Consider the following 25,000-nt stretch of genomic DNA (forward strand, 5'->3'; position numbering starts at 1 on the left):
TATATATATATATATATATATATATATATATATATATATATATATATATATACACACACACACACACACACACACACACACACATATAGATAACTTTAAAATGGAGTAGTTTATTTATCGGATATGGTATTTATTTTACGTTTTTATGAAGTTGACCTGCTGTCAGACCTGAGTGTGTGATTTAGATAGAAGGTCAGCATAGTGATAAATTGGTAGCTCCCTTATTATTATTATTATTATTATTATTATTATTATTATTATTATTATTGGCAATATAAGCCCTTTAGCTTGAGAGAGAGAGACTAAAGATGCAGATTTTACACATTAAACACAGTTTTAATTAATGATTATTAATCCTGTGTGTCGTCACCCGGACGATCCACGACATGATGTGTTTATGTTCTGTGAGAGTTCTTCACCAGTCCCTTGTTTGTCCCGAGCTGTTAAACTGCCCGCTGTTCTTCAGAAAAATCCTCCAGGTCCGGCACGTTCTTTACTTTTCCAGCATCTCCTGCGTATTTGACACCTTTCCAACAGCGTCTATATGATGTCGAGATCCATCTTTTCACACCGAGGACGACCGAGGGACTCGTACACGACTATCAGACAAGGTGCAAACGTTCACCGACGCTCAAGAAGGCGACACGATACGTTGAGTCGAGGGGGGTGTAAACTTTTGAACAGGATGAGCGGTGTAAATTGTTGTTATTTCGTCTTCCGGGAAACATGTACATATCTTGTTTAAACGGGGGGGGGGAAAGAAGGTCTTTAAGCAAACTAATCATTTACACCGATCATCCTGTTCAAAAGTTTACACCCCCCTCCGCCTGGCTCTCGATGTATCGCGTAACTTATGTGACTTCAACTGTGCGTTAATGTTCTAGGCAATATAATACGTCTGATTAAATGCTCTAAAGAAGACCATCTCACCTAGTCCAACATGCTCAAACACACTTATCTATTTATTTATTTACTTATTTATTTAATTTCAGATTCTACCCCGACACAAGTTGTTCACAGCCTCATACGAGTGATGCCTCGAGCGACGCATGTGGAAGTAATAATCTAAACTATCTGGTGCAGGTTAGCTTGCAGCGTACAGACGTATCGTGTTGAACAAGTAGGTTCACGTGTCAAAACAGTGTCATTCACAAATCCTCGCAAAAAAACAAAGTCATTCAGAACTCCACCCGAGGCTCAGGTATGAGGGGGTGTGTGTGTGTGCGTGCGTGTGTGTGTGCGTGCGCGCGCATGCGGTAGCCCCGGTGCCGCCACCATTAAAACTCCTGTCACTTCTTAATTGCTTTAATAGCACCTGGCCTGAAACGGTGGATAATTACAGGCACGGAATTAAACATGTACTTTCAACAACATGGCTGAAAGCGCCAGAAGAGCCTCAGGTAGCTGGCTCAGGAGGGTGTGTGTGTGTGTGTTTGGTTAAAGAATGCTGCATTTATTAATTACTTTCAGGTTGAGTGTACCATTTGCTGCTTTCCTCCTGGGTCCCAGAAAATCATTAATTTTTTTTTAGTAAACAGTTTGCAGTTAATTAAACTCTGTGTAATTTTGGGGAGAAAACTTGTGACGGATTTAGTGTTTGTCTGTCTTTCTCTCTCCTGTCCTCCTCTTACTGCTCATGTTTATGTTCTTACTGTGAATTTGTGTGTGTGTTTGTGTGTGTGTGTGTGAGTCATACTCTCAAAAGGTTAATAATGCTGGTGAAAAGTGGAAAGGAAAAGTCAAGTGAGATAGCTTAGGGGCTCAAGACACACTCTCTCACACACACACACACACACACACACACACACATTCAACTTTACACTTTTATTAATGGAAATATTTCCATAGAAAGGAAACAAAATCTGTTTATCTTGTGTGTGTCCTAAACGCTAATCCGTTCCCTAATCACGAGTTTTTTGGAAATCTGCCATTTTGGATTCATGTCTGGAGGAATAGATTGAGATCCCACAATTGCACTATAATATGTAATATATATATATATGGCTACAGGATACCCATAATGCACCGTGTTACTCGTAGACAAGCCGTGCATCCGAAATCGCGCGTTGTGGCAGTACCTACCGCTTGGCCGTTGATACAGTAGGCACTGATCGGTATTCAGGACGTGTGTAGTGTAGTGTGAATACAATCTGGACATGCAGGTGCTACATCCGCCGTGTTGGCATGGTCATGTGACCTACAACGTCGTCATGACCTTTTTTTTTTAAACGCATATACTCGCTCTTTACGAATGGAAAGACTTCGCGTATGTGGCTGACTTCTGAAAAGTAGCCAAACGTGATTTGTTTGTTTGTTTGTTTTACTTCCTGTCTGTAACAAAAATTTGACCTCTGAACTTTAAGAAAGCATATATATACTTCATAAATATTTCACTCAAACGACATGGAAATGTTTTCGATCACGTTCTGATCTCGACCTAGAATCTCTTCCTTCAAAGACGATGTGTAAGGAGATAGTTCAACAAACACGACTTTAAAAATAATAATAATAATAATAATTATTATTTATAGTTTGTCTGTAATGTTGTGTTTCCGTCAGTAGATCAGATTATGAAAGTAGAGTTAGACGCAGCGTCTTTAGAGATCGCAGGAGCTGGCGCAAAATCGAGCAAACTCCGCAATACTCGGAGGAGCTGGGAGTTCTGTCATCAGCTGGAGGCTGCAGCCTGGAGATTTCTGATGATGGTACCGCTTGGAGATGGTTCTGGACTTCGATCCCGTGTGGACGTTCTCGCTGTGGTTGCTGGGACGACGGTTGCTGCGATGGCCTCGGGACCGCGATTACCGCGTGCAGTTTTACACTCGGGTCTCCTTCAGTGAACAGTGGATCAGTTCAACAAACAGACTTCGTGTAAAAACCATAATGACCGTTCTTTTACGTTCACACTATCCGGCGTGACCCAGATGAGGACGGGTTCCCTTCCGAGTCCGGTTCCTCTCAAGGTTTCTTCCTCATATCATCTCAGGGAGTTTTTCCTCACCACCGGCTCGCTCAATAGGGATACATTCCCACGCTTAAAATCTCCATCCTGTTTGAGACAACGTCCACGTTAAGCCAAAGCCGTCTTCGATTTACGCACGTTGATCACGAGCACGGCGAAAACGTCTCAAACGTCGCTGCGGGACAATGTCGTGCGAAGGGTTTTCCCGGGCCGCCACACACACGTTCTGACCGTGAAGATTGAACCGTTATTTACGTGAGGTTTCCCTCTTTACTAGCGACTACAGATAAAGACCTCTCTGCTGAAATGAGGCTTGAATGTGAAGACGAAAAAGACCTTTTCTTCTGCGGCATAAAGACAGACGTTGAGGTTATGACGGTAAAGATAAGACCTTCTTTTCTTCACCAACACGAAGAACTTTCTCCTCAGTTTATATACAGAGCCTAAAGATTTTCTCCAAGTGTTGATCTGCTCAGAGCTGCGTGCGTCAGTGGGTTCAGGTTTTTCCTTCTCTTTCCTGTGTGTCTGTGTGTGTGTGTTTGTTCCTGCAGTAGCACATCCTGTCCAAAGGGGGGCGTTCTTCATCTGTTGTACACATTCAGAACACTGAAAATGATTCATGTCTGGCGTGTGTTTGGAGCCCCAGCAGTGTGTCACTCCACACACACACACACACACACACACACGCGCGCGCACGCAGATACTTACAAATAAGGCTTCTGTTCCTTCCGGAAGTGTCGTCGGTTGTTTGTGTTAGATTTATATTTAGACACCGAACCACATTCACACGAGTTTTGTTTTGACCCGCATTTCTCCCTGTGCGTGTCGCGGTATGATTTTCTGGCCAGGCCGGATCCGTGACGCCACTTTCCGACCGTCTAACGGGATTAGGTCAGAGCCGGGGCCGCTCTCGCCGAGCTCTCTGATTTGGGATTTTGCAGGATTTCGCCTATCCCATTTTCCACAAGATTCCCATCCTCTCCGCCGAGCCGATAAGACTTCAAACGCAGCAGCGTTAATTAATAACGTGTTTGCATTAGGCATGGTCAGACCTCGTGTTTTCATTAAGGAGAGCGTGGAAGAGTGTGTGTGTGTGTGTGTGTGTGTGCATCTCATTTGGAGAGGGCAAGCTAAGCTTATAGAGCTAATTGGAGAGAGATAGATCAGATTGGATGGTCAAGATACTGAAGGGTGTGTGTTGTGTGTGTGTGTGTGTGTGTGTGTGTGGGTGGGGTGGGCGTGGGGGATTTGTCTAAATGATAAAGATGAGGTTTCTATTAACATTGTGTCAATCAGCTGTATGATAAATCTCAGTGATAAACCCTTCTTAATTTGGACACCTTTGAAGGAGCTTGTGTGGGATTTGTTGTTGTTGTTGTTGTTGTTTTAATCTCAGTCTGTTTGTTTGTGTGTGTGTGTGTGTGTGTGTGTGTATGTAGGAGAGTCCGGTGCCCAGTCCAGTTTTGGGAGGAAGGCCGAATGCCAGTCATTCGCTGCTCGTCTGGTGCCGAGAGGTGACCAAGAACTACCGCGGCGTTAAGATCACCAACTTCACAACATCATGGAGGAACGGCCTCGCCTTCTGCGCCCTGCTCCACCACTTCAGACCAGATCTCATGTAAGAGAATCTCTCACACACACACACACACACACACACACACACACACACACACACACCCCTTCAACCCCGGTGCAAACACATATATAATGATTTCAGCTATATTACTGACAAAATAGTATTTTTGTGACACTCTCTCACTCTCCCTCACACTCTCGCTCTCACTCCCTCACTCTCTCTCCCTCACTCTCTCTCGCTCTCCCTCACACTCTCTCTCTCACTCACTCACTCTCTCTCGCTCTCACTCTCTCACTCTCTCTCGCTCTCACTCCCTCACTCTCTCTCGCTCTCACTCCCTCACTCTCTCTCGCTCTCCCTCACACTCTCGCTCACTCTCACTCACTCACACTCTCTCTCACTCTCACTCCCTCACTCTCTCTCGCTCTCCCTCACACTCTCGCTCACTCTCTCTCACTCACTCTCTCTCTCTCTCTCACTCACTCTCTCTCGCTCTCACTCCCTCACTCTCTCTCGCTCTCCCTCACACTCTCGCTCACTCTTACTCACTCACTCTCTCTCGCTCTCTCTCACTCACTCTCTCTCGCTCTCACTCCCTCACTCTCTCTCGCTCTCCCTCACACTCTCGCTCACTCTCACTCACTCACTCGCTCTCTCTCACTCACTCTCTCTCGCTCTCACTCCCTCACTCTCTCTCGCTCTCCCTCACACTCTCTCTCACTCACTCACTCTCTCTCTCTCTCTCACTCACTCTCGCTCACTCTCACTCTCTCACTCTCTCTCTCGCTCTCCCTCATGCTCTCACACTCTCTCTCTCGCTCATGCTCTCTCTCGCTCTCACTCCCTCACTCTCTCCCTCACACTCTCGCTCACTCTCACTCACTCACTCTCTCTCGCTCTCCCTCATGCTCTCACACTCTCTCTCTCGCTCATGCTCTCTCTCGCTCTCACTCACTCTCTCTCTCGCTCTCCCTCATGCTCTCTCTCTCTCTCACTCACTCTCTCTCGCTCTCACTCCCTCACTCTCTCTCGCTCTCCCTCACACTCTCGCTCACTCTCACTCACTCACTCTCTCTCGCTCTCTCTCACTCACTCTCTCTCGCTCTCACTCCCTCACTCTCTCTCGCTCTCCCTCACACTCTCGCTCACTCTCACTCACTCACTCTCTCTCGCTCTCTCTCACTCACTCTCTCTCGCTCTCACTCCCTCACTCTCTCTCGCTCTCCCTCACACTCTCGCTCACTCTCACTCACTCACTCGCTCTCTCTCACTCACTCTCTCTCGCTCTCACTCCCTCACTCTCTCTCGCTCTCCCTCACACTCTCTCTCACTCACTCACTCACTCACTCTCTCTCTCTCTCTCACTCTCTCTCTCGCTCTCCCTCATGCTCTCACACTCTCTCTCTCGCTCATGCTCTCTCTCGCTCTCACTCCCTCACTCTCTCCCTCACACTCTCGCTCACTCTCACTCACTCACTCTCTCTCGCTCTCCCTCATGCTCTCACACTCTCTCTCTCGCTCATGCTCTCTCTCGCTCTCACTCACTCTCTCTCTCGCTCTCCCTCATGCTCTCACTCTCTCGCTTTCACTCACTCACTCTCACACTCTCTCTCTCGCTCTCCCTCATGCTCTCACTCGCTCTCACTCACTCACTCGCTCTCTCCCACTCTCACTCTCCCTCATGCTCTTGCTCTCTCACTCTCTCTCGCACTCACTCTCTCGCTCTCCCTCATGCTCTCACTCTCTCTCGCTCTCACTCACTCACTCTCTCTCGCTCTCACTCACTCTCTCTCTCGCCCTCCCTCACTCACTCTCTCTCTCTCGCTCTCCCTCATGCTCTTGCTCTCTCACTCTCTCTCGCCCTCCCTCACTCACTCACTCTCTCGCTCTCCCTCATGCACTTGCTCTCTCTCACTCTCTCGCTCTCACTCACTCTCTCGCTCTCACTCTCCCTCATGCTCTTGCTCTCTCTCACTCTCTCTTGCTCTCCCTCACTCACTCTTGCTCTCCCTCACTCACTCTTGCTCTCCCTCACTCACTCTATCTTGCTCTCCCTCACGCTCTCGCTCTCTCTCACTCGCTCTCACTCACTCTCTCACGGTCGCTCACTCTCGCTCTCCCTCACGCTCTCATTCTCTCACGGTTGCTCTCACGATCACTCTCGCGCGCTCTCTCTTTCTCTCACGCTCGCTCTCTCTCTCTCTCTCTTAAAAATGAACTCCTGATCTTTGCGTGCGTCTCCACCAGATGACCCAGAGCTGATTTATCTTCCAGGAACCTTTTAGTTCCTTTTCCATAGTACTGATGTCTGCACCAGGAGCATGTTATGGAGGAACATGTGAACCTGAGCACCTCTGATTGGTCAAATGCCACCATTTTCAAAAACCTAGACTGGAATGTCTAAAGATGGTTTCTCCGTAGCGTGGCCTCTCGTGAACGAGTGGTTTAACGTGTGTCGAATGTTTATGTAATGATTTATCCTAACCAGCAGAGGAACTGATCTGATTTCGGGAACTGGTCGGAGGTCGCACAGTTCTTCTTCGATCGCTTCCTTCCTGTCCGAAGGCTATTTTAAAGATATTCGACAGATACTAATAAGTAAGAAGAAGAACTAGATTTGTCTGCAGCGCAGGTGAGATGTTTCTAGGGAACCTTTTTTTTTTTTTTTTTTTTTTAAAGCCGAAAGCTTTAAAGCACGGGTCCGAGTTCCCACAGTGCTCTCAAACAACCAGACGCTTCCGACTTCCCCAAAAGTTACCGACACCTCTGTGGAAACGCACGTTAGAATATTTCACAGAGGGATATACGTGCACACACATGCGTGCTCTCTCTCTCACACACACACACACACACACACACGCGCATCTTATTTACTGAGAATACTTATTAGCTGATTATTTTCCTGATTCCACCTGCTAGTTAATTGCATGTGCGACCCTACAGTTCACTGATACACATACACACGTGTGTGTTTTTGGGAAGATTCCGATCACTCATCAGACTGAAAAGGATTACCTTTCTCTCTCTCTCTCACACACACACACACACACACACCGTACCACACTATGAATACATGAACACACTTGTACAGCTTGTCTCCGTAAGGGGCAGGCGCAGCGTGAGAGAGACGGCGAATGTAATCCCTCTGTTGAATTTGCGAGCGATGGCGAAACTGCTCTCATCAGCACGCCTCAAATCCGCCTTAATTACAACATTTACACAAGCGATCCTAACACGTGTCCATCTCCACACACACACACACACACACACACTCTTACACAACCCCCTTGGACTGTCTCTTTCTTCCACGTGCCATAGGGAGCTCTTACAGTTTATGCTACAGAATATAAGCTACATATTTACTCATCGTACGTCATTTCATTGTTTTACAACTTTATAGATGTTTGTTTGTCATTATTTTGTCCTTAAATTGCACATTTGTTTGAAATCTGTTGCCCCGTTACTTCTGGAATACACACACTGCCGGGCAAAAGTTTGTGGACGCCCGACTGAAAGGTCTCTCGCGACGTTAAAACGCTTTCGATCTGAAGGCGTGAGATCAAACGTGTGAAATCGGGGTCGTGGGCAAAAATATAATCGCGACGACGTGATCGTTTCTGTCGTTTTATTCACAGGAAAATCTTTATTTAAACGCACGACTCGGAGGGAGATGTTTTCCGAAAAGCGGCCGGCGAGAGTCCGGCGTCGGTGGGAACTCCTTTAATACCGTTTAAAAAGCGTCTCCGGGAAATTCCTCGAGAAATCGGATGAGAGAAACGCCAAGAATACGTTTCTGGGAATTTCTAGGCGAAAAGCGCGTCGACTCAATTATTTTTGATTTATTTTTGATTTATTATCACGACATGATTCCCATAGCTCCATTTGTGTTACTCCAGAGTTTTGATGACTTTATTATTATTATAAAATGTGGAGAAAACTAAAGAATTTGTCTCATCTATCACTCATCTATTATCAAATCACCAGTAAACAAAATGAAAATGTTTTGTATACATGGACGGGGAGTATTTATTGATATTTATCAGTGAAGCGCTGCCCCGTCCCTAGGCACGCACGATACGGACGTAAAACTTTATCGCGATATTTTCTGGTGTTTATCGCAATAATGATATCAGTGCCTATATCAATCTAGTACCCTTCAGCACTGTTTTAGCTGCTTGTTTCTCCTCGTCTAAATCCCGTTCTTCAAACTGCTTCAAGCCCCTCGCAACAGCTGTTCAAACCCCAGTCAGTCGTCATGGAGTGGACCGCGAGGCTGACGTACGGCTCGGACGCTCGGATGCTCCACGTGTCCGTCAAAGCACGTCCCACCTTTCGAATCGTTCCTCCTCGACAGTTTGGAACGACGGCATACAAAACGCCACTTCCTCCGTCAGTTCTCTCCATCGGGTATCGGAAGGAGTGCGGTTATCAAACGCGCCGAGCGGTTTTTCTTCCGAGTAGTCTTAACTTCAGGCCTGATGTGACGTCGGTGTCGTCGGAGTCTCCTCGCGCGTCTTCAGACTTCCGGGTTTGCGTTCGAGACGGTGGGACACGTCGGAAGCGTTTCCACCGTCCGTACCCCGGCGTTTCCCGGCAGACTTCGCCGTATCGCGGCCGTTTGCTCGGACGTCCGATTTTCTGTAAGCGAACCAGTTCCAGATATAGAAGGCGGCTCCACGTTTCGCCGTTAAACTCGTCCTCGGATTCACGTTCCTTGTTTGAGCTGCAGACGCGTCGCACGCCGGAATACGCCATCGACTGGGAAGACTAATTCTTATTGTGGGGAGAATTTCTACCGATAAGATACCGGTCCCATGTTTTGCTTGCACAGAAACGTACCCGACCTTACCGGCGCGGCTAAAAAGCGGTAGCTAGCGTAACGGAAGACGTCTGGTGAGCTAAACACGCTGGGCTACTGATTTGTCTGATGTCCTTCATCCTCCTTCTAGTTTATCTGCACATAGGTAGATTACATATGGAGCGTTAATCGGGCTTGAAACGCTGAATTATTACCCGAGATGTTCAGGGGAATAGTCTTTTACGCCAAAGGCCATGAAAGCCACTTGTTATACTGTACACCTGCTCATATGTGTAATTAAACACGGAGACGGGGATTGGATTTCGGTCTGATACCAGTTGAAACTGTGTGATGCAAGTACTTTGGTGCGCAATTCTACCATTATTACTAATGATGCATATCCTGCTGTTCTCTCTCTCTCTTTCTCTCTCTCTCTCTCTCTCTCTCTCGGTCTTTCTCCCCTAGTGACTACAAGTCTCTGAATCCTCAAGACATTAAAGAAAACAACAAAAAGGTAAACACTGCGTCAGCTCTCACACTTTCCCCCCCATTAACACACTAATGCATGTGTGTGTACTCTGGGGGTGTGTGTGTGTCCGTAATCCTCCTCACAGGTGACGTTTTTTTTGTTTTAAAGCTCCCTTGCTCCCACCCAGAGCGTTCTAATTGCCACTTTGAGAAGGCAGCTTGATAGAAAGTGTGTATGTTGGTTGTGAGTGTGTGACAGAGAGAGGAGGAAAGTCACCTGGGAACTGTAAGATAGCATCATAATTCAAAAACATGCTGCGAATAACCTGAACATCCCTCCTTTTTTTGAGAGAGTGAGAGAGAGAGAGAGAGAGAGGTGGAGAGTGAAGAAGTGGAAAGGGATGATGTACATGGTGTGTCAAAACATATTCTAATCCCAGGAGCACACTTCTTTTCCCCCTTTTGTGGATTTAAGAGAGATTGGTGTGTGTGTGTGTGTGTGTGTGTGTTGGGGTCAGGGGGCTAGGGTGTACCTTAACTGTAATCCAGTTGCGACTCTGTGAGAAGCATAGAGAGTGTGAGAGTTTCCAGTGGTGAGAGTGTAAAACTGAAGAAATGTGAAAAGCTCTGTGAATGTGATTAGACCGGGTGCAGTTGTGATTGGACAGTCTGTGTTTGTGATAGTGTGTATTTGTGTTTTAGTGCTGGATTACTTTTTAGTATTTGTATTTGTGATTAGACAGTGTATTTGAGTGTAGTTGTGATTAGACAGTGTATTTGAGTGTAGTTGTGATTAGACAGTGTAGTTGTGATTAGACAGTGTATTTGAGTGTAGTTGTGATTAGACAGTGTATTTGTGATTAGACCATGTATTTGAGTGTAGTTGTGATTAGACCATGTATTTGAGTGTATTTGTGATTAGACAGTGTATTTGAGTGTATTTGTGATTAGACAGTGTATTTGTGATTAGACAGTGTATTTGAGTTTATCTGTGATTAGAAAGTGTAGTTGTAATTAGACAGTGTATTTGAGTGTAGTTGTGATTAGACCATGTATTTGAGTGTATTTGTGATTAGACAGTGTATTTGAGTGTAGTTGTGATTAGACAGTGTATTTGAGTGTAGTTGTGATTAGACCATGTATTTGAGTGTATTTGTGATTAGACAGTGTATTTGTGATTAGACAGTGTATTTGAGTGTAGTTGTGATTAGACCATGTATTTGAGTGTATTTGTGATTAGACAGTGTATTTGAGTGTAGTTGTGATTAGACAGTGTATTTGAGTGTAGTTGTGATTAGACCATGTATTTGAGTGTATTTGTGATTAGACAGTGTATTTGTGATTAGACAGTGTATTTGAGTGTAGTTGTGATTAGACAGTGTATTTGAGTGTAGTTGTGATTAGACCATGTATTTGAGTGTATTTGTGATTAGACAGTGTATTTGAGTTTATCTGTGATTAGAAAGTGTAGTTGTGATTAGACAGTGTATTTGAGTGTAGTTGTGATTAGACTGCATTTGTGATTAGACAGTGTATTTGTGATTAGACAGTGTTACTAATTTAACAAGGTCACTTTGTGGTGGGTCGCAGTGTATTTCTTACCTTTGGTCCCCACAAAGAATTAAAGAATGCAAAATAAAAGTCTCTCTCTCTCTTTCTCAGTTTATATATATATATATATATATATATATATATATATATATATATATATATATATATATATATATATATGCGCGTGCAGTACCCTGAGGCCTTTCTGGATATACTGAATTCAAGCACCTACTTCCTGCAAAATGATTTCCTGCTCATACCTCTATCCCATCCCAAGTGCACACACACACACACACACACACACACACAAAGAATCCCTGGTTGTGTCTGTGTGACTGATAACCCCTGCGGCCCTGGTGTGGAATGAACGCTGTGCCGTTAACAATGGACACTGGAAGGAGACGGGGCTGCAGGAGCAGGTGGTAGTTTCCAATCTCCCTCCTCCCACCCAATTAAGCTATTAATTCCTGCTCTGAATGACAGGGTGTGTGTGTGTGTGTGTGTGTGTGTGTGTGTGTGTGTGTGTGTGTGTGTGTGTGTGAGAGAGATAAAGTTGGTTAAGGATAGCGTCACAGGTGACAGCAACTAAGGTTAAGGACCTCTCTCTCTCTCTCTCTCTCACACACACACTCACACACACTCACTCATTTCCATTTGATACAATAACCCCTGCGGCTAAGCCATGATTGCAATAGTGTCCATTGAAATATGACCGATAAGAACAATCAATAAGGGGGTACACACACACACACACACACACACACACACACACACAGAATGGCTTGGTTATAAGTATTTTATTCCCATTCATCTGTGTTTTATGTAATGAGAGAGTGTGAGTTAGACTAATTTCCCATGACACATGATCCTCTTTGTGTGTGTGTGTGTGTGTGTGTGTGTGTGTGTGGGAGCGCTCATGCTTTCTTACGTTTCTGTCTAACCTTGCAGGAAGAGAGGAAAGCCTCTGGACATGTGTGTGATTGACCATGATGGATCCCTGTCAATCATTCAACAATGTCATTCACAAACAAAATGCTTTTCAGCACACACTTTCTTGCAGTGTGTGTGTGTGTGTGTGTGTGTGTGTGTGTGTGTGTGTGTGTGGTGAAAAGACCGGTGCTGTAGGAGAACATCTTACTCAAATCAGAAGGTGGGCGTGTATGGAAAGGTTTGATGCGTTCACGCTTCTGCTAGAAACAGTGCTGCCTACGTAGCATCAGCTAACTATCTAGCCTAGCTTGCTATCTAGATCGGATTGGTTTGTTTGTTTGTTTGTTTGTTTTATCAGTAATAAGGATGTGCACTAATTTGATCGAGCAGCGTTCCGAGAGTGCCGATAGTCACCCCGAAATCGTTACTACACTCGCTCCGCCTGTTCGTTGTCATGGCAACACAACAATGCTCCGTCCAGCCTCGGCATCTTTGGGAACCGTTTCGGTTCCTGGCGCAAAAAAACAATAAACAAAGATATTTAATAGTTTTAGATCAAAATGTTTTTCCTTTTTATCCTAGAATCGGAACGTTTTTGATAAATACAGTTAACTGATGCTACAGATCTCTACCTGTACGTATACTTTCGCGTTAACGAACTCGAAACATTGTCCATTTACCGTGACCGAAAACGAATCGAGTCGAGATTTGCAGAAGTGGGCGGGGCTTCCCGGCAGTGTTAGTTAATATTAGAGAGTTCAAAACCCCCGCGCAGATCATTCCAGATTCATCTGCTGTTGTAAAACTTGTACTTTCAGCATACAGTGTCACAGGATGTGTGTAAGATTGTGTAGGAATGATTAAATGGATATAACACACACACACACACACACACACACACGGGGTAAAGGCGCAGCAAAAAGCAAGCCCAACTGTTTTAGCATCAGAATGCTAAACTTCCCGTGAACTCAAAATGGAGGATTTGTGGCTTTTTAGTATGAATGTCAGCCTCTACGAGCTAGTTCGTATATTCACATTTAGACATCGATATACGCACTCAAAGTGTACAGTCTGTCCCGCCCACCAGTACGGATCAGCGGTTTTAATGACATCGTTCTGCACTTCCGCTCCTCGTCAGATTTTCTGTCCGCTCAAACGCTCTCTAGAATCTGAAGCGTCCCGCCGCCGGACGGTCTAAAGACGAATTGGTACGAACTGTCGAGTACGGTTTAGCCCGGGCTGTGAGGTAAGTTGAAACGCGATTGGCTGTTTAAAAGGTGGGAGGGGCCGGTCTATACGGCCCGCCCTGACTTCCTGTTTCAGTGGAAATCGCATCAACATATACTTCACCGGGACTTTCCGTGCGACTGCAACGTTTCTCAGAGAAGAACAAAGCAAGCACACTTAAGCACTGCGAATTAGTGTTAGCAATGCAGTCAGTCGTTAACCCTCCTCCCCCTCTACCCCCCCCCCCCCCCCCACACACACACACACACACACACACACGCGCGCTCGATCGTTCCTTTTAGCCTTAAAAACTAAATGAAACCTAAAACAGCAACCGGCAGCTTCAGACTTCTTCACTCGTCTCCCTTTTTGTTCCTCTTTCCTCCCATCCACAAAGGACGTGCATCCTGATCAGGGATCAGGGAGAAAGTTGTAATTAATTGTGAATTGAGAAAGAGCTTAGTTTTGATTGTGCGCACACACACACACGCACGCACACACACGCACGCACACACACGCACGCACACACCCCATTGGAGAGAGAAGCCTGATAAACTCAGATGGGAAAGCAGGAGAGATGTGGAGACAATGGCTGTCTCTTGTCAGAAACCCGGAATTAACCGAGCTGCTGATACAAGGCTCGATAAAGCAAGCGACGGGACAAAAAGACGAGCAATTTAAAGGCGCGTTTCACCTCGAAACCCGTCCGGATTCAAGATCCGTATTGTCGCGCACAATAAAATTCGAGTTTTGTCCGTTCTTCTCAAGACAGCGGGGTAAAGGGGCGTAAGAGAACGACGAAAAGTTGACCAAAGTGATTTTCTTCTATTTCTATCATTCCTACTCCTTTCTCTCTCTCTTTCCCCCTTTCTCTCTCACTCTCTCTATCTCTCTCTCCTCTCTCTCCCCTTTCTTTCTCTCTCCCCTTTCTCTCTCTCTCCTCTCTCTCCCCTTTCTTTCTCTCTCCCCTTTCTCTCTCACTCTCTCTATCTCTCTCTCCTCTCTCTCCCCTTTCTTTCTCTCTTCCCTTTCTCTCTCTCCTCTCTCTCCCCTTTCTTTCTCTCTCCCCTTTCTCTCTCACTCTCTCTATCTCTCTCTCCTCTCTCTCCCCTTTCTTTCTCTCTTCCCTTTCTCTCTCTCCTCTCTCTCCCCTTTCTTTCTCTCTTCCCTTTCTCTCTCTCCTCTCTCTCCCCTTTCTTTCTCTCTCCCCTTTCTCTCTCTCTCTCTCTCCTCTCTCTCCCCTTTCTTTCTCTCTCCCCTTTCTCTCTCTCTCCCCTTTCTCTCTCTTCCCCCCCCCTCTGTCTCTCTCTCTCTCTCCCCCCTTTCTCTCTCTCTCTCTCTCCCCTTTCTCTGTCTCTCTCTCACTGTCTCTCTCTGTCTCACTCTCTCTCTCCCCCCTTTCTCTCTCTCTCCCCTTTCTCTGGCTCACTCTCTCTCCCCTTTCTCCCCCCCCTCTCTCCCCTTTCTCCTCTCTCTCTCTCTCTCTCTCTCTCCTCTCTCTCTCTCTATCAGTTGATCAGTGATTGGGAGTTTTTTTTGTTTTTTTTAAAAAAACCTATTTGATTATCTGTCTGTATTTCACGTCAGGACAAATCAGTGTAATTACACTTGATAGACACAGACAGGCTAGAATGTGGAGGTGTGTGTGTGGAAAAAGAGAGAGAGACAGAGATGTGTGTATATGATAAGACTGAGGAGGGATTAGTTTAGTGTTTCTTCATATCGAGCTCTTATCAGAGAGAACCATCCTTGACATTAGCTGTCTCGGCCTCGTGCCGCCCACCGATCTCTGCTTGTCTTGTTCCAAATCTAGTCATGCACTTTGCCCTACACCCTACAACCCACACTTATTATACCCATACCCACTATTTACCCCTCAGTGCCCTGAGCTCTACATCAGCGGTCGTTAACCGGTGTACCGTGGTCCGGATGCGACCCCACCAAGGGCTGAACCGAGGACTTTAAAAAAAATAAATAAATAAATAAATGTTGTTTACACGGAGGAGGTAATGTGTGTGTTTGTATTTGTGCTGCAGGCGTACGACGGCTTCGCCAGTCTGGGCATCTCTCGGCTGCTGGAGCCAGCTGACATGGTGCTGCTGGCGATCCCGGATAAGCTGACCGTGATGACGTACCTGTACCAGATCCGCGCGCACTTCAGTGGCCAGGAGCTGAGCGTGTTGCAGATCGAGGCCCAGGCCGGCCGCAGCACCTACAAAGTAGGCGACTTCCACACCGACACGGAGAGCTCTGTGGCTCACGACACCTTCTACGCAGAGCTTCCGAACGAGGCGCAAAAAACCCACCCTGATGCGGAAGGGGTGGAGGCGGAAGACGCCGGGTTCGCAGAGACCCCTGCCTGTACGTCCACAGGGCCGACCAAAACGAACACGGATCCTTCCCGAGCCGACGCGTCGCAGCCGAAAGACGACGACGCGGCGAGAGAGAGGGAGAAGGAAAAAGAGAGGGATGGGGTGGCTCCCGAAGGCGGAGCGCAACCGCAGGTCTCCGTTTCACACGCGCACACGCTCGGCTTCAGCTACAACCGAGACACAGACGTGAACACGAAGCGGAGCGCCAGACAGAATCAAGTGGACGGCACGACGAAAGAGAGCAACTCATTACAGACCAACCATATGGACACGCCCAACAAACACACACAGGTAAACACTCTCTCCTCTGTCCTACCTCTGTCCTCCGTCCCCCAGAAGAAAACGGGTTCCTCGTCGAGTCTCTCGAGGTTCCTTCCTCATGTTGTCTCGGGGAGTTTTCCCTTGCCACGCTGTCCTCCGTCTTGCTCGTTACAGTTCGGATTTCTGGAAAATTCCAGGTGGGGAAAAAACAACCCCACGTAAATCATGGCGAGAATCCCATGCAGGTAAAGCCACGCCCCTCGATCACACAAAACAAACATACAAACAAGGTTAAAACTCATAGCCGTCATGTTTACCTGTCAGATGTGCTCACCTCTTCGACACACGCACAGGTAAAAGGCAACAATAAAAACCACAAACATAACAGTACACATGTAGAGTCGAGTTGCGTAGAGTTAATACCGAAATTGCACACGTTCATCAGCGCTGCTCGGATCCCAGGTACACACGATTCCGACCCATGAACTTAAGCTCAGATTCCTTGTGTGATTTTGGCTTAAGCGAGGAGCAGTATTAAATCCAGCACCAAAACCTATTATGGTTTTGAAACGTGCCTAATTTTGTTTTAAAGATCTCGTACGATAGATTTACGTGCATCCGAGGTCAAGAAACACTTTAACGTGCTCGTAATGTAAACTGCAGTATAACCTTTTTTTTTTTTTTCCCCCCCTCGGTGTCTCAAACGACTCGTTAAATGATTCGTTCTAAACGATTCGTTCTAAACTCCTCCTTTCAGAGAGCATACTCTGCTCTGATTGGTCAGCTGTCCCAGTCTATCGTGATCGGTCCACCGCTGTCGGCGAGCGGCCGATGAAGACCAGAGGCGGGGCTTTTTGTTACAGACCTACGTAGGTTAGTACAGGAAGTAAAGTCTGGAATCACTAACGACTCGATTCAGCTGTTCAGAATCGATTCCTTCTTTTGGGAGTCGATATCTCAGTTTGTCGTGCGCTTTGATTTTTGAAACTTTGCAGATGTTTTCACATTCGCAACCAGCTCTATAACACACTAAAGGTAAGGGAATATCCTTTTTTTGTAGTCTAGCAGTGCCACTGAATACTGAGAATTTTCCCCACTTAAATATCGACCTTTTTTTGGCGTTCATGGAGAAACGACGACGACAAAAAAAACACGACATGCGTCTGTACACATAAATCACCTAAGCGAACATGTAAAAATGGCGCACGCATACACACACAGAGCGGATACACACTGGTAAACATACGTGTACACACCCTCAGTCAACCCACCTTAGCGGGGGTTTTTCCCCCCGTTTTTTTCCCCCCTTGTTGGGCCGTGCAGCTGTAAGCTGTTTGTGCTATCACACCGCCTGTTCCCCCTCTGTCACTTCGTCTCATACTAAGCGTGATTGGCTTTTTGTCATCACCGGGCTGACGTGTGATTAATGCAGCCTGCGCAATATTCCTCCCGCCTGCAGCTCGCCACGCTCCACAGCCTCGCCTCATCTCTACAGCCTCCTGCTTCATACCCTTATTTATCTCCCTCGCACACACACACACTTTTTATCCTCACATGCACACATACAGACGAGTGACAATTTAAAGGAGAAGAGGGGGAAAAAAAAAACCCCACAACCCCGTGGCTGTGTCATTGCTGTAGGCGTATTTATTTATTTTTGTTAGCATGGTCTGGCTCCGCTTCGTCACTCGAGATCGATACGACGTTCTTCTCGCCGATCGCTTTTAACCTGCGATGAAACGTTTCTATCGCGTGGGGCGCGGTCTCGTCCTGGATGACTCCGCCCACATTCACAGAACGAAGGATGATGTGCTGTGACCTTCCTTCACACTCATCAGATCTCAAGGCAACTGAACACTTAGGGCATCGAGAACACACACACACACGCGCGCGCGCGCACACAAAAACTTTTCCACGAGTCGCGCGTCTGAAACTCGTTTTCTTTATCCGTTCGCGCGCTCCGTAGCTAAATCTGATTCGTCCAAAGGCTGGAAAAAAACATCCTAGTACCGCTTAGGACTGCTCAAACGCAGCATCGTAAAAGTCATCAAATAAAATGATTAATTGTCGTGGTGTAGGAATGGAAAAGCTCACACACTGTGTCTTCTCTCTCTCTCACACAAACACACACACACACACACGCGCACAATCGCATGTTTGATCAGGATTATATTTGCAGACGTACCCAGCTTTCCAAGACACATGGACTTGCTTTGTGTCCACTTTGTGTGCACACGCACGTCGTTTCCATGCGCATTTGTGTGCACGCACGTGTCGCGTCCACGCACCTTTGTATGCACGCATGTGTCGTGTGCACGTGCGTTTGTTTGTGCACACGTGTCGCGTCCACGTGCGTTTGGTTGTCTAAGATTAGCCATCTTGGTCTTGCCAACCCTGAACAGTAAACATCCAATCCAACAACATTCCAATTTCCTTTTTTTTTTTTTTTTTTTCCTCTTTTTTTTTTTTTTTTTTTTTTTTTTTTTTTTTTAAATCACTCACCTTTTTGTCTGGTCCTTGTTTTTCAGGATGCTGCGCCTGTCCCTGCGTCCACCACCAACGAGAAGGTAAGCTCACGATGCGTAATAATACAGGGTGTTCCAGAAGTCTCCGTGCACAGGGCCCGGGGTGGGGCACCATGTCTGTCGCGTCTTCCTCAGTGGATGTTCGTAGACGTCCACTTCCTTCTCGGTCGGTCCTCGACCCTTCCAGTCTTTTTGACCCGATACGTTCTTCTTTTGTGAAAGGCATTCGGAAAGGCTAACTTAAAAAATATATATATATATATATATACATATAAACTTTTGGGGGGAAAATTTGGAATACATTTTTGCCAAAAAAAAAAAAAAAAAAGTCTTAATTTCACCAACGTATGGCGCTATCGGGACACCCTGTACGTTATAATAAATAACCCAACAGCACCTCCAAATTCTGCTTTGTAGAGAATTCGTAGCTTGGATTTGAAGAACCCCCCACCCCACCCCACCCCACCCCTCCTCCCCCCAGTGTCAGTAAGTGTTTCACATCAGAGTGAGCTGTTGTAGTTCGGATTATGTGCTCATGGCTCCAGTACAGTTCCAGACACACGTAGAATTGTCGAAACACAAAGGTAATCCAAGCAACACGCCGTCAATATAAATACGAGTCTTTCTGTCTGTGCTCTGTTTTCAGAAAGTGCAGTCTCGTCAGGAGGAGCTGAAGGAGCGAGCTCGTCTCCTGCTGGAGCAGGCTCGCAGAGACGCGGCCCTGAAAGCCAGGAACAAAACCGTCCCGAGCTCCACCTCACCCACACACGCCCGCCCGCCACAGGTCATCGACGTGAGTCCGTCTTTCATTAATAATCCGCGATATAGACCCTGCGTACAGACCTAATTTACACTGAAACAGGAAGTCAGGGCGGGACATGTCGAACGGCCCCTCCCCCTCTTTATTGCCAATAACGTTTAGCTTACCTCACAGCCATGGATTTCTATAACGTCGGGGGCGGGACACTTCGGACTCTGGAGAGCTTTCGATCGGACAGAAGATCAAAAGTGCAGAGTGATGTCATAAAGATCGTTGATCCGTATCGAAGGCGGTAAATGTCGAAAGCGTGTATCTTCTAAACGCGTGTTGGAGCGCACTAGCTTATAGAGAACCTTAAGCTTGACATATTCGTACGTTAAGCCACAAAGACGTCCATTTTGGTTTCAGTGGGACTTTAATGTTCAACATCAAACGTCAAGAAAGGGGTACAAAAGAAAAATGATGATGATGATGATGATGATAATAATAATAAAACGTGACGGAACCCGAAGGACGGCAGAAGACCACGTGAGGTTCCTCTCTTGTAAGACGAGAACAGGAAATCCGAGGAGACGGTGAGCACGGACTCACCGAAACCGAACCGCTGAAGGTTGGACAAATATAATTGGATAAAAATAATAAAGTACGAGTGTGTCTAAACTTGCGAAAGATGCAAGAAAGATACAGGACGTGTCGGAGCTGTGGATAAAGAAGTACGTCTCTTGATTCGACCGGAGAGACTTTAAACGCTCTTCTATACACACACACACACACACTGATATGATCACTGTGATGAGAAAATCTCACAGCTTTAACTCCTCTTGAAAAGTCCCGCATGACTGTTTCATAATATTTTTGAATAGTTCAATAGAAACAGTCCAGACATTCGAATGGTATTTAGAGAGAAAGTACCGGCTCGTGCGGTAATGTAATATCGCAGAGCGAGGCTTCGCAGGAGAGCGAGACGTCCTTGAATTAAGTAGTGGGGTGATGTTTAGGAATGGACGGGGCGGGGGGTATTAAAGTATAATGCCGCTATTGGCTTCAAACCTTGTGCCGGTGTTTATTCCCAAAATAAATTCTTTCAAAGCACTGTCTGACCCCTCCCCCCTCTCTGTCTTCCTGCTATCTGTGTCTCTTTAACATAAGTCCTCTACGAGTCGGTGAAGGGGAGACGGTTTGCCATTCCGTAGATTAGCCACAAATTAACACCGTGCATGCGCGCGTGTCTCCCAAGGACAACGGCGCTAATGAGCCCGGGTCGCTTTAGTGCGCTGGCATATTGAATCGTTTGGCTTTTTAATAGAAAACATTGATCAGAAGGTAGCGTGGACCTCGGTGCGCTGATAATTGGCAGCGATTTAGATTAGATTCGGCGATGTCTTGTTTTGATTAGGGGCGCGGAGGGAGGACGTGTTATCTCACGCCGCGGGGCCCTCGGCAAGACGCGGCCCTGCTGAGCGCGGCGTGCATAAGGACGGTTTTAATTCAATTACAAGGAGGAGAGGAGAGGAACAGATGAGGGATAGCGGGAAGGAGGGAAGAGCGAGTAGTGGTGTGAAAGACAGGGCGTAGTTTGATGGAGCGGAATACGTTTGTGTAGTTTGATCAGCTTGATGAATTCTGAAGTGGCTGTTTGGTTTCCGGCTGTACTGATCATCAGCTTCAACACACGGAGCGGAAAGAACACCCGTCCGCTTCCGTTTTATTGGATTCTCACCTGCTTCCGTTCAGACTAACTCATAAGAGATGCAGAATCTACTCCATATAGCTCAAAGGCCCAGCAGCATGTCTCTGACAGAGCCTGGCATTCGGACTCACGACTGTATTATTACTATGAGGAGGCGTGGCCTCTGTGAAGGTCCAAGTGAAGGAGGCGTGGTGTCGGTGTCTGTCCCAGTGAAGGAGGCGTGGTCTCGGTGTTGGTCCGCGGGGAAGAGGCGTGGCCTCTGCGAGTCCCCGGGGAGGAGGCGTGGCCTCCGTCAGTCCCAGGGGAGGAGGCGTGGCCTCGGTGTCAGTCTTGGTGTATTGTTCAGTTATTATTGACCGGTTTGTATGATTCTGGATCACTTTATACTGCATCATATTCTGTCTGGGTATAAAAACACTCATAGCCGCTATAGCGCAAATATACCAGGTTAGCCTGTGTGTGTGTGTGTGTGTGTGTGTGTGTGTGTGTGTGTGTGTGTGTGTGTGTGGCCCTGTCCAGTCTATAGGGTGATGAATGGCACAGAGGTTCACAGTATTTCAGCTGATTTTACAAGTGCTGTTGATTATATATTACTTATGAATAAGCTCACACCGGCCCTCTTATACACAGCGCTGTGTCTATTCTCGCGGATCTACCTTCGGATAGCACCTTTAGTCGTGTTCTACAGACGTCTCATTACAGGATGTCTTTCTGGCACCGCCTTTCATTATTTCGCAACAGTGAGAGGTTCTTTCACTTGGGCATGCAGTAATTTGTGTGTTTTGCGCAGTGTTTTCGGTTCAGAACTGCGCACGGTGTGGATCAGTTGGACAGACGGATGTTGTACTGTCCGTGAGGAAGAACATGGGAAGGTGTGTAAGATGTAGTTACTTGGGTAGTCCTGGGATTTGAACTCGCAACCATCTGATCACTAGCTGATAATCGTAACCGCTGAGCCACCGTGTGTGTGTGTGTGTGTGTGTGTGTGTGTGTGTGTGTGTGTGTGTGTGTGTGTGAGCCAGTCTTTGTCTGTGACTGTTGGTGTGTTTCATTGGTGGCGTCACTAACCCCTCCTCATCAGCAGCGTGTGTGTGTGTGTGTGTGTCAGCCGTTTTCCAGCATGCCATGCTAATTTGGTTCCAGTATCCAGCATGAAGCTTCTGCCTTTGATCTAAGTTCACCCCTTCTGTTCTTCGGTTCCCGGGTGTATGAGTGCTTGTGTGTGCGTGTGTGTGTGCTTGTGTGTGCGTGTGTGTGTTTTGGGTCTTTGATAGAGGCGTAGCAGTAATGATGGTTTTGTTCTGGTCCTGATGGCTGTAGGTAGGTGGCCTTCACAATCTATTAGAGCTGGAAGTCTGACACCACATGTACACACACACACACACACACACACACACCGAGCCACTGGCTATAATGAGTAATTAATGAACAATCATTAAAAAGCTATGTGCCCTAATACACACACACACACACACACATGCACCATACATTAGGCTTACCTCATTTGTCCTTCCTGCCTGTATTTGACCTTGTAAAAGAAATAAAAGCGAGAGTGATGGGTGAGAGCAGAGAAGGAGGAGAGAAAGGTGGGAATAATGTTTATGTATGTGTCGGGTTCAATTGTGGAGAGCTCGGAGCCAGCTTTCCGAAGCAGCAGCTGATCAGAGGGGTAATTTCACACAACTCTGGCCAGGGTAATTATGACAGGGAGAAAAGGTGGGGAAGAGAGAGAGAGGTGGGGGGGCGGGGGCGGGGGGCAAGAGGGGTAACGGGAGGGCGGCAGGGGGGATTCCAGGTGATCTCCCTCATGCTCAGTGGCTCGTTATGATTAGTTTAATTGGACTTCATACCGATGGGGCCCCTCCGTTTTTTTCTCTCTCTCTCTCTCTCTCTCTCTCTCTCTCTCTCTCTCTCTCTCTCTCTCTCTCTCTCTCTGGTGAAGTGACTTTTCCGAGATGCCCGTGACCCTCGCTGTAGGGGAGAGACAGAACAAACCTTTGAACTTATGCCAGCTTCCGTGTGTGTGTGTGAGAGAGAGAGAGAGGGAGAGAACATGTGAGACAGAGACATCTCTTCTGTATTCCCGCAGTGGTTTTTACCCTGTCCACCTTCTTTCTTTTCCTTTTTTTTTTTTTTTTTTTTTTTTTTTTTTTTTGCTGTAGTGTATCTGCTTCTTATCTACATTGATGATAAAAGCGTGTAAAACACTTAAGTGTTGTCTTTTTGGAACGTATTGTGTCTCCTTATATTGAGATGAAAAATGAATTTTGGGTTTGTTTGCCCCCCCCCCCCCAATGTAAAGTAGAGGTTGTCACAACACCCTTTTTCTTTTCCGATACTGACGCTGAAACCTAGAGCATCAGCCGATGTCGATACCCATCCGACGTTTTATCCATCCATCCGTCTATTTTCTGTAGCGCTTACCCTACACAGTGTCACAGGAACCCTGGAGCCAATCCCAGGGACTCGGGGCGTACGGTGGGGGACGCCCTGGACGGAGTGCCGACCCATCACAGAGCACAATCACACACTCGCGCACACATTCACACACTACGGAGAATTTGGAAATGCCTATCAGCCTACAACGCATGTCTTTGGACTGGAGGAGGAAACTAGAGTATCCGGGAGGAAACCCCAGAAACACGGGGAACACGTCTAAACTCCGCGGACACAGGAATCGAACCCCCAACCCCGGAGGTGCGAGACAAACGTGCTGACCTCTACACCACCATGATGATCCCCACAATATTTGACTTTCTTTAAAAACGACTCCGCTTTAAATTGATTTTTTTTTTTTTTTAAACTGGGGATCATCTCAAACTCTTCTTTCTCTCTCTCTCTCTCTCTCTCTCTCTCTCTCTCTCTCTCTCTCTCTCTCTCTCTCTCTCTCCTCCCCTCAAATAGCCGACCCATCAATTTCATTTTCAATGGTGTCTTTCATTTCAGCTTTATTTCATCACTTTTGGCACCTGGGTTATTATAAGGTTAAAGTTTTATACTTTTGCACACACACACACACACACATACACACACACACACACACACACACACACACACACACACACACACACACACACACAGAGAGAGATTGAGATCAGGTTGTGCTGAGATGAAGGGAGATTAAGCATGTGAGACGTGAGAGAGACTCTCCACTAAAGTCTTCACACCTCTCTCTCTCTCTCTCTCTCTCTCTCTCTCTCAGGGTCGTACATAAAAACGGCTGTTTCCTAGTTTGTTTGTTTTTTTTTTTTTGGAAAGGGGCAGTGTATAGATCTATCATTTAATACTTTATTTCCATTTTTTTTTTAAGTATATAATGTCCAATGTGTATTTTCTGTAGTTACGCCTCAGATGTTGTTGTTGTTGTTGTTTGATATTATAATAATAATAAACTTTATTTTATAGAGCGCCTTTAAAACAAAATAAGCAGTACACAGATTTTTTTTGTAAAAGTTATTAATAATAATAATAATAATAATAAAAGTAGACATCAACAGTCAAATGCAAGTTTAAACACTCTTTATAGATATATATCTGTACATGTATGTGTACACATGTAAATGAATCATACGTAATTGAATCACATGAAAACGAATCACTTGAATATGAATCACATGAAAACGAATCACATGAAAATGAATCATACGTAAATGAATCACATGAAAATGAATCCTATGAAAATGAATAAATAAATTAAAGGCATAGATAATATATCTGTAGTGAGTGTGTAGTGAACAGGAGGCTATTTGGAACTCGGCTTAATAAAAAAAATGAATAAAATCCTGCATTAAGACAAGTCGAACCCCATGTCGTTTAAAACGTGTAAAATTCAGCTGATATATACATATTACAAATTCAGCTATATTTACATACATAAATA

At 46.1% G+C, this 25,000-nt stretch overlaps 1 protein-coding gene across 4 annotated transcripts in view; it reads left to right on the forward strand.

The window, feature by feature from the left end:
* ehbp1 (EH domain binding protein 1) overlaps positions 1 to 25,000 on the forward strand; it is a 163,703-nt gene that overhangs the window by 78,021 nt on the left and 60,682 nt on the right. For all 4 annotated transcript variants that reach the window (XM_053682914.1, XM_053682915.1, XM_053682912.1 and 1 more), the window contains 5 exons: positions 4,402 to 4,580; positions 9,802 to 9,850; positions 15,549 to 16,175; positions 18,674 to 18,712; positions 19,317 to 19,463. In XM_053682914.1, coding sequence (XP_053538889.1) covers positions 4,402 to 4,580; positions 9,802 to 9,850; positions 15,549 to 16,175; positions 18,674 to 18,712; positions 19,317 to 19,463 — 1,041 coding nt within the window. The remainder of the gene's footprint in view (positions 1 to 4,401; positions 4,581 to 9,801; positions 9,851 to 15,548; positions 16,176 to 18,673; positions 18,713 to 19,316; positions 19,464 to 25,000) is intronic.

The sequence above is a fragment of the Ictalurus punctatus genome, chromosome 9 (assembly GCF_001660625.3).
Source record: "Ictalurus punctatus breed USDA103 chromosome 9, Coco_2.0, whole genome shotgun sequence".
In the NCBI taxonomy this organism is placed as follows: domain Eukaryota; kingdom Metazoa; phylum Chordata; class Actinopteri; order Siluriformes; family Ictaluridae; genus Ictalurus; species Ictalurus punctatus.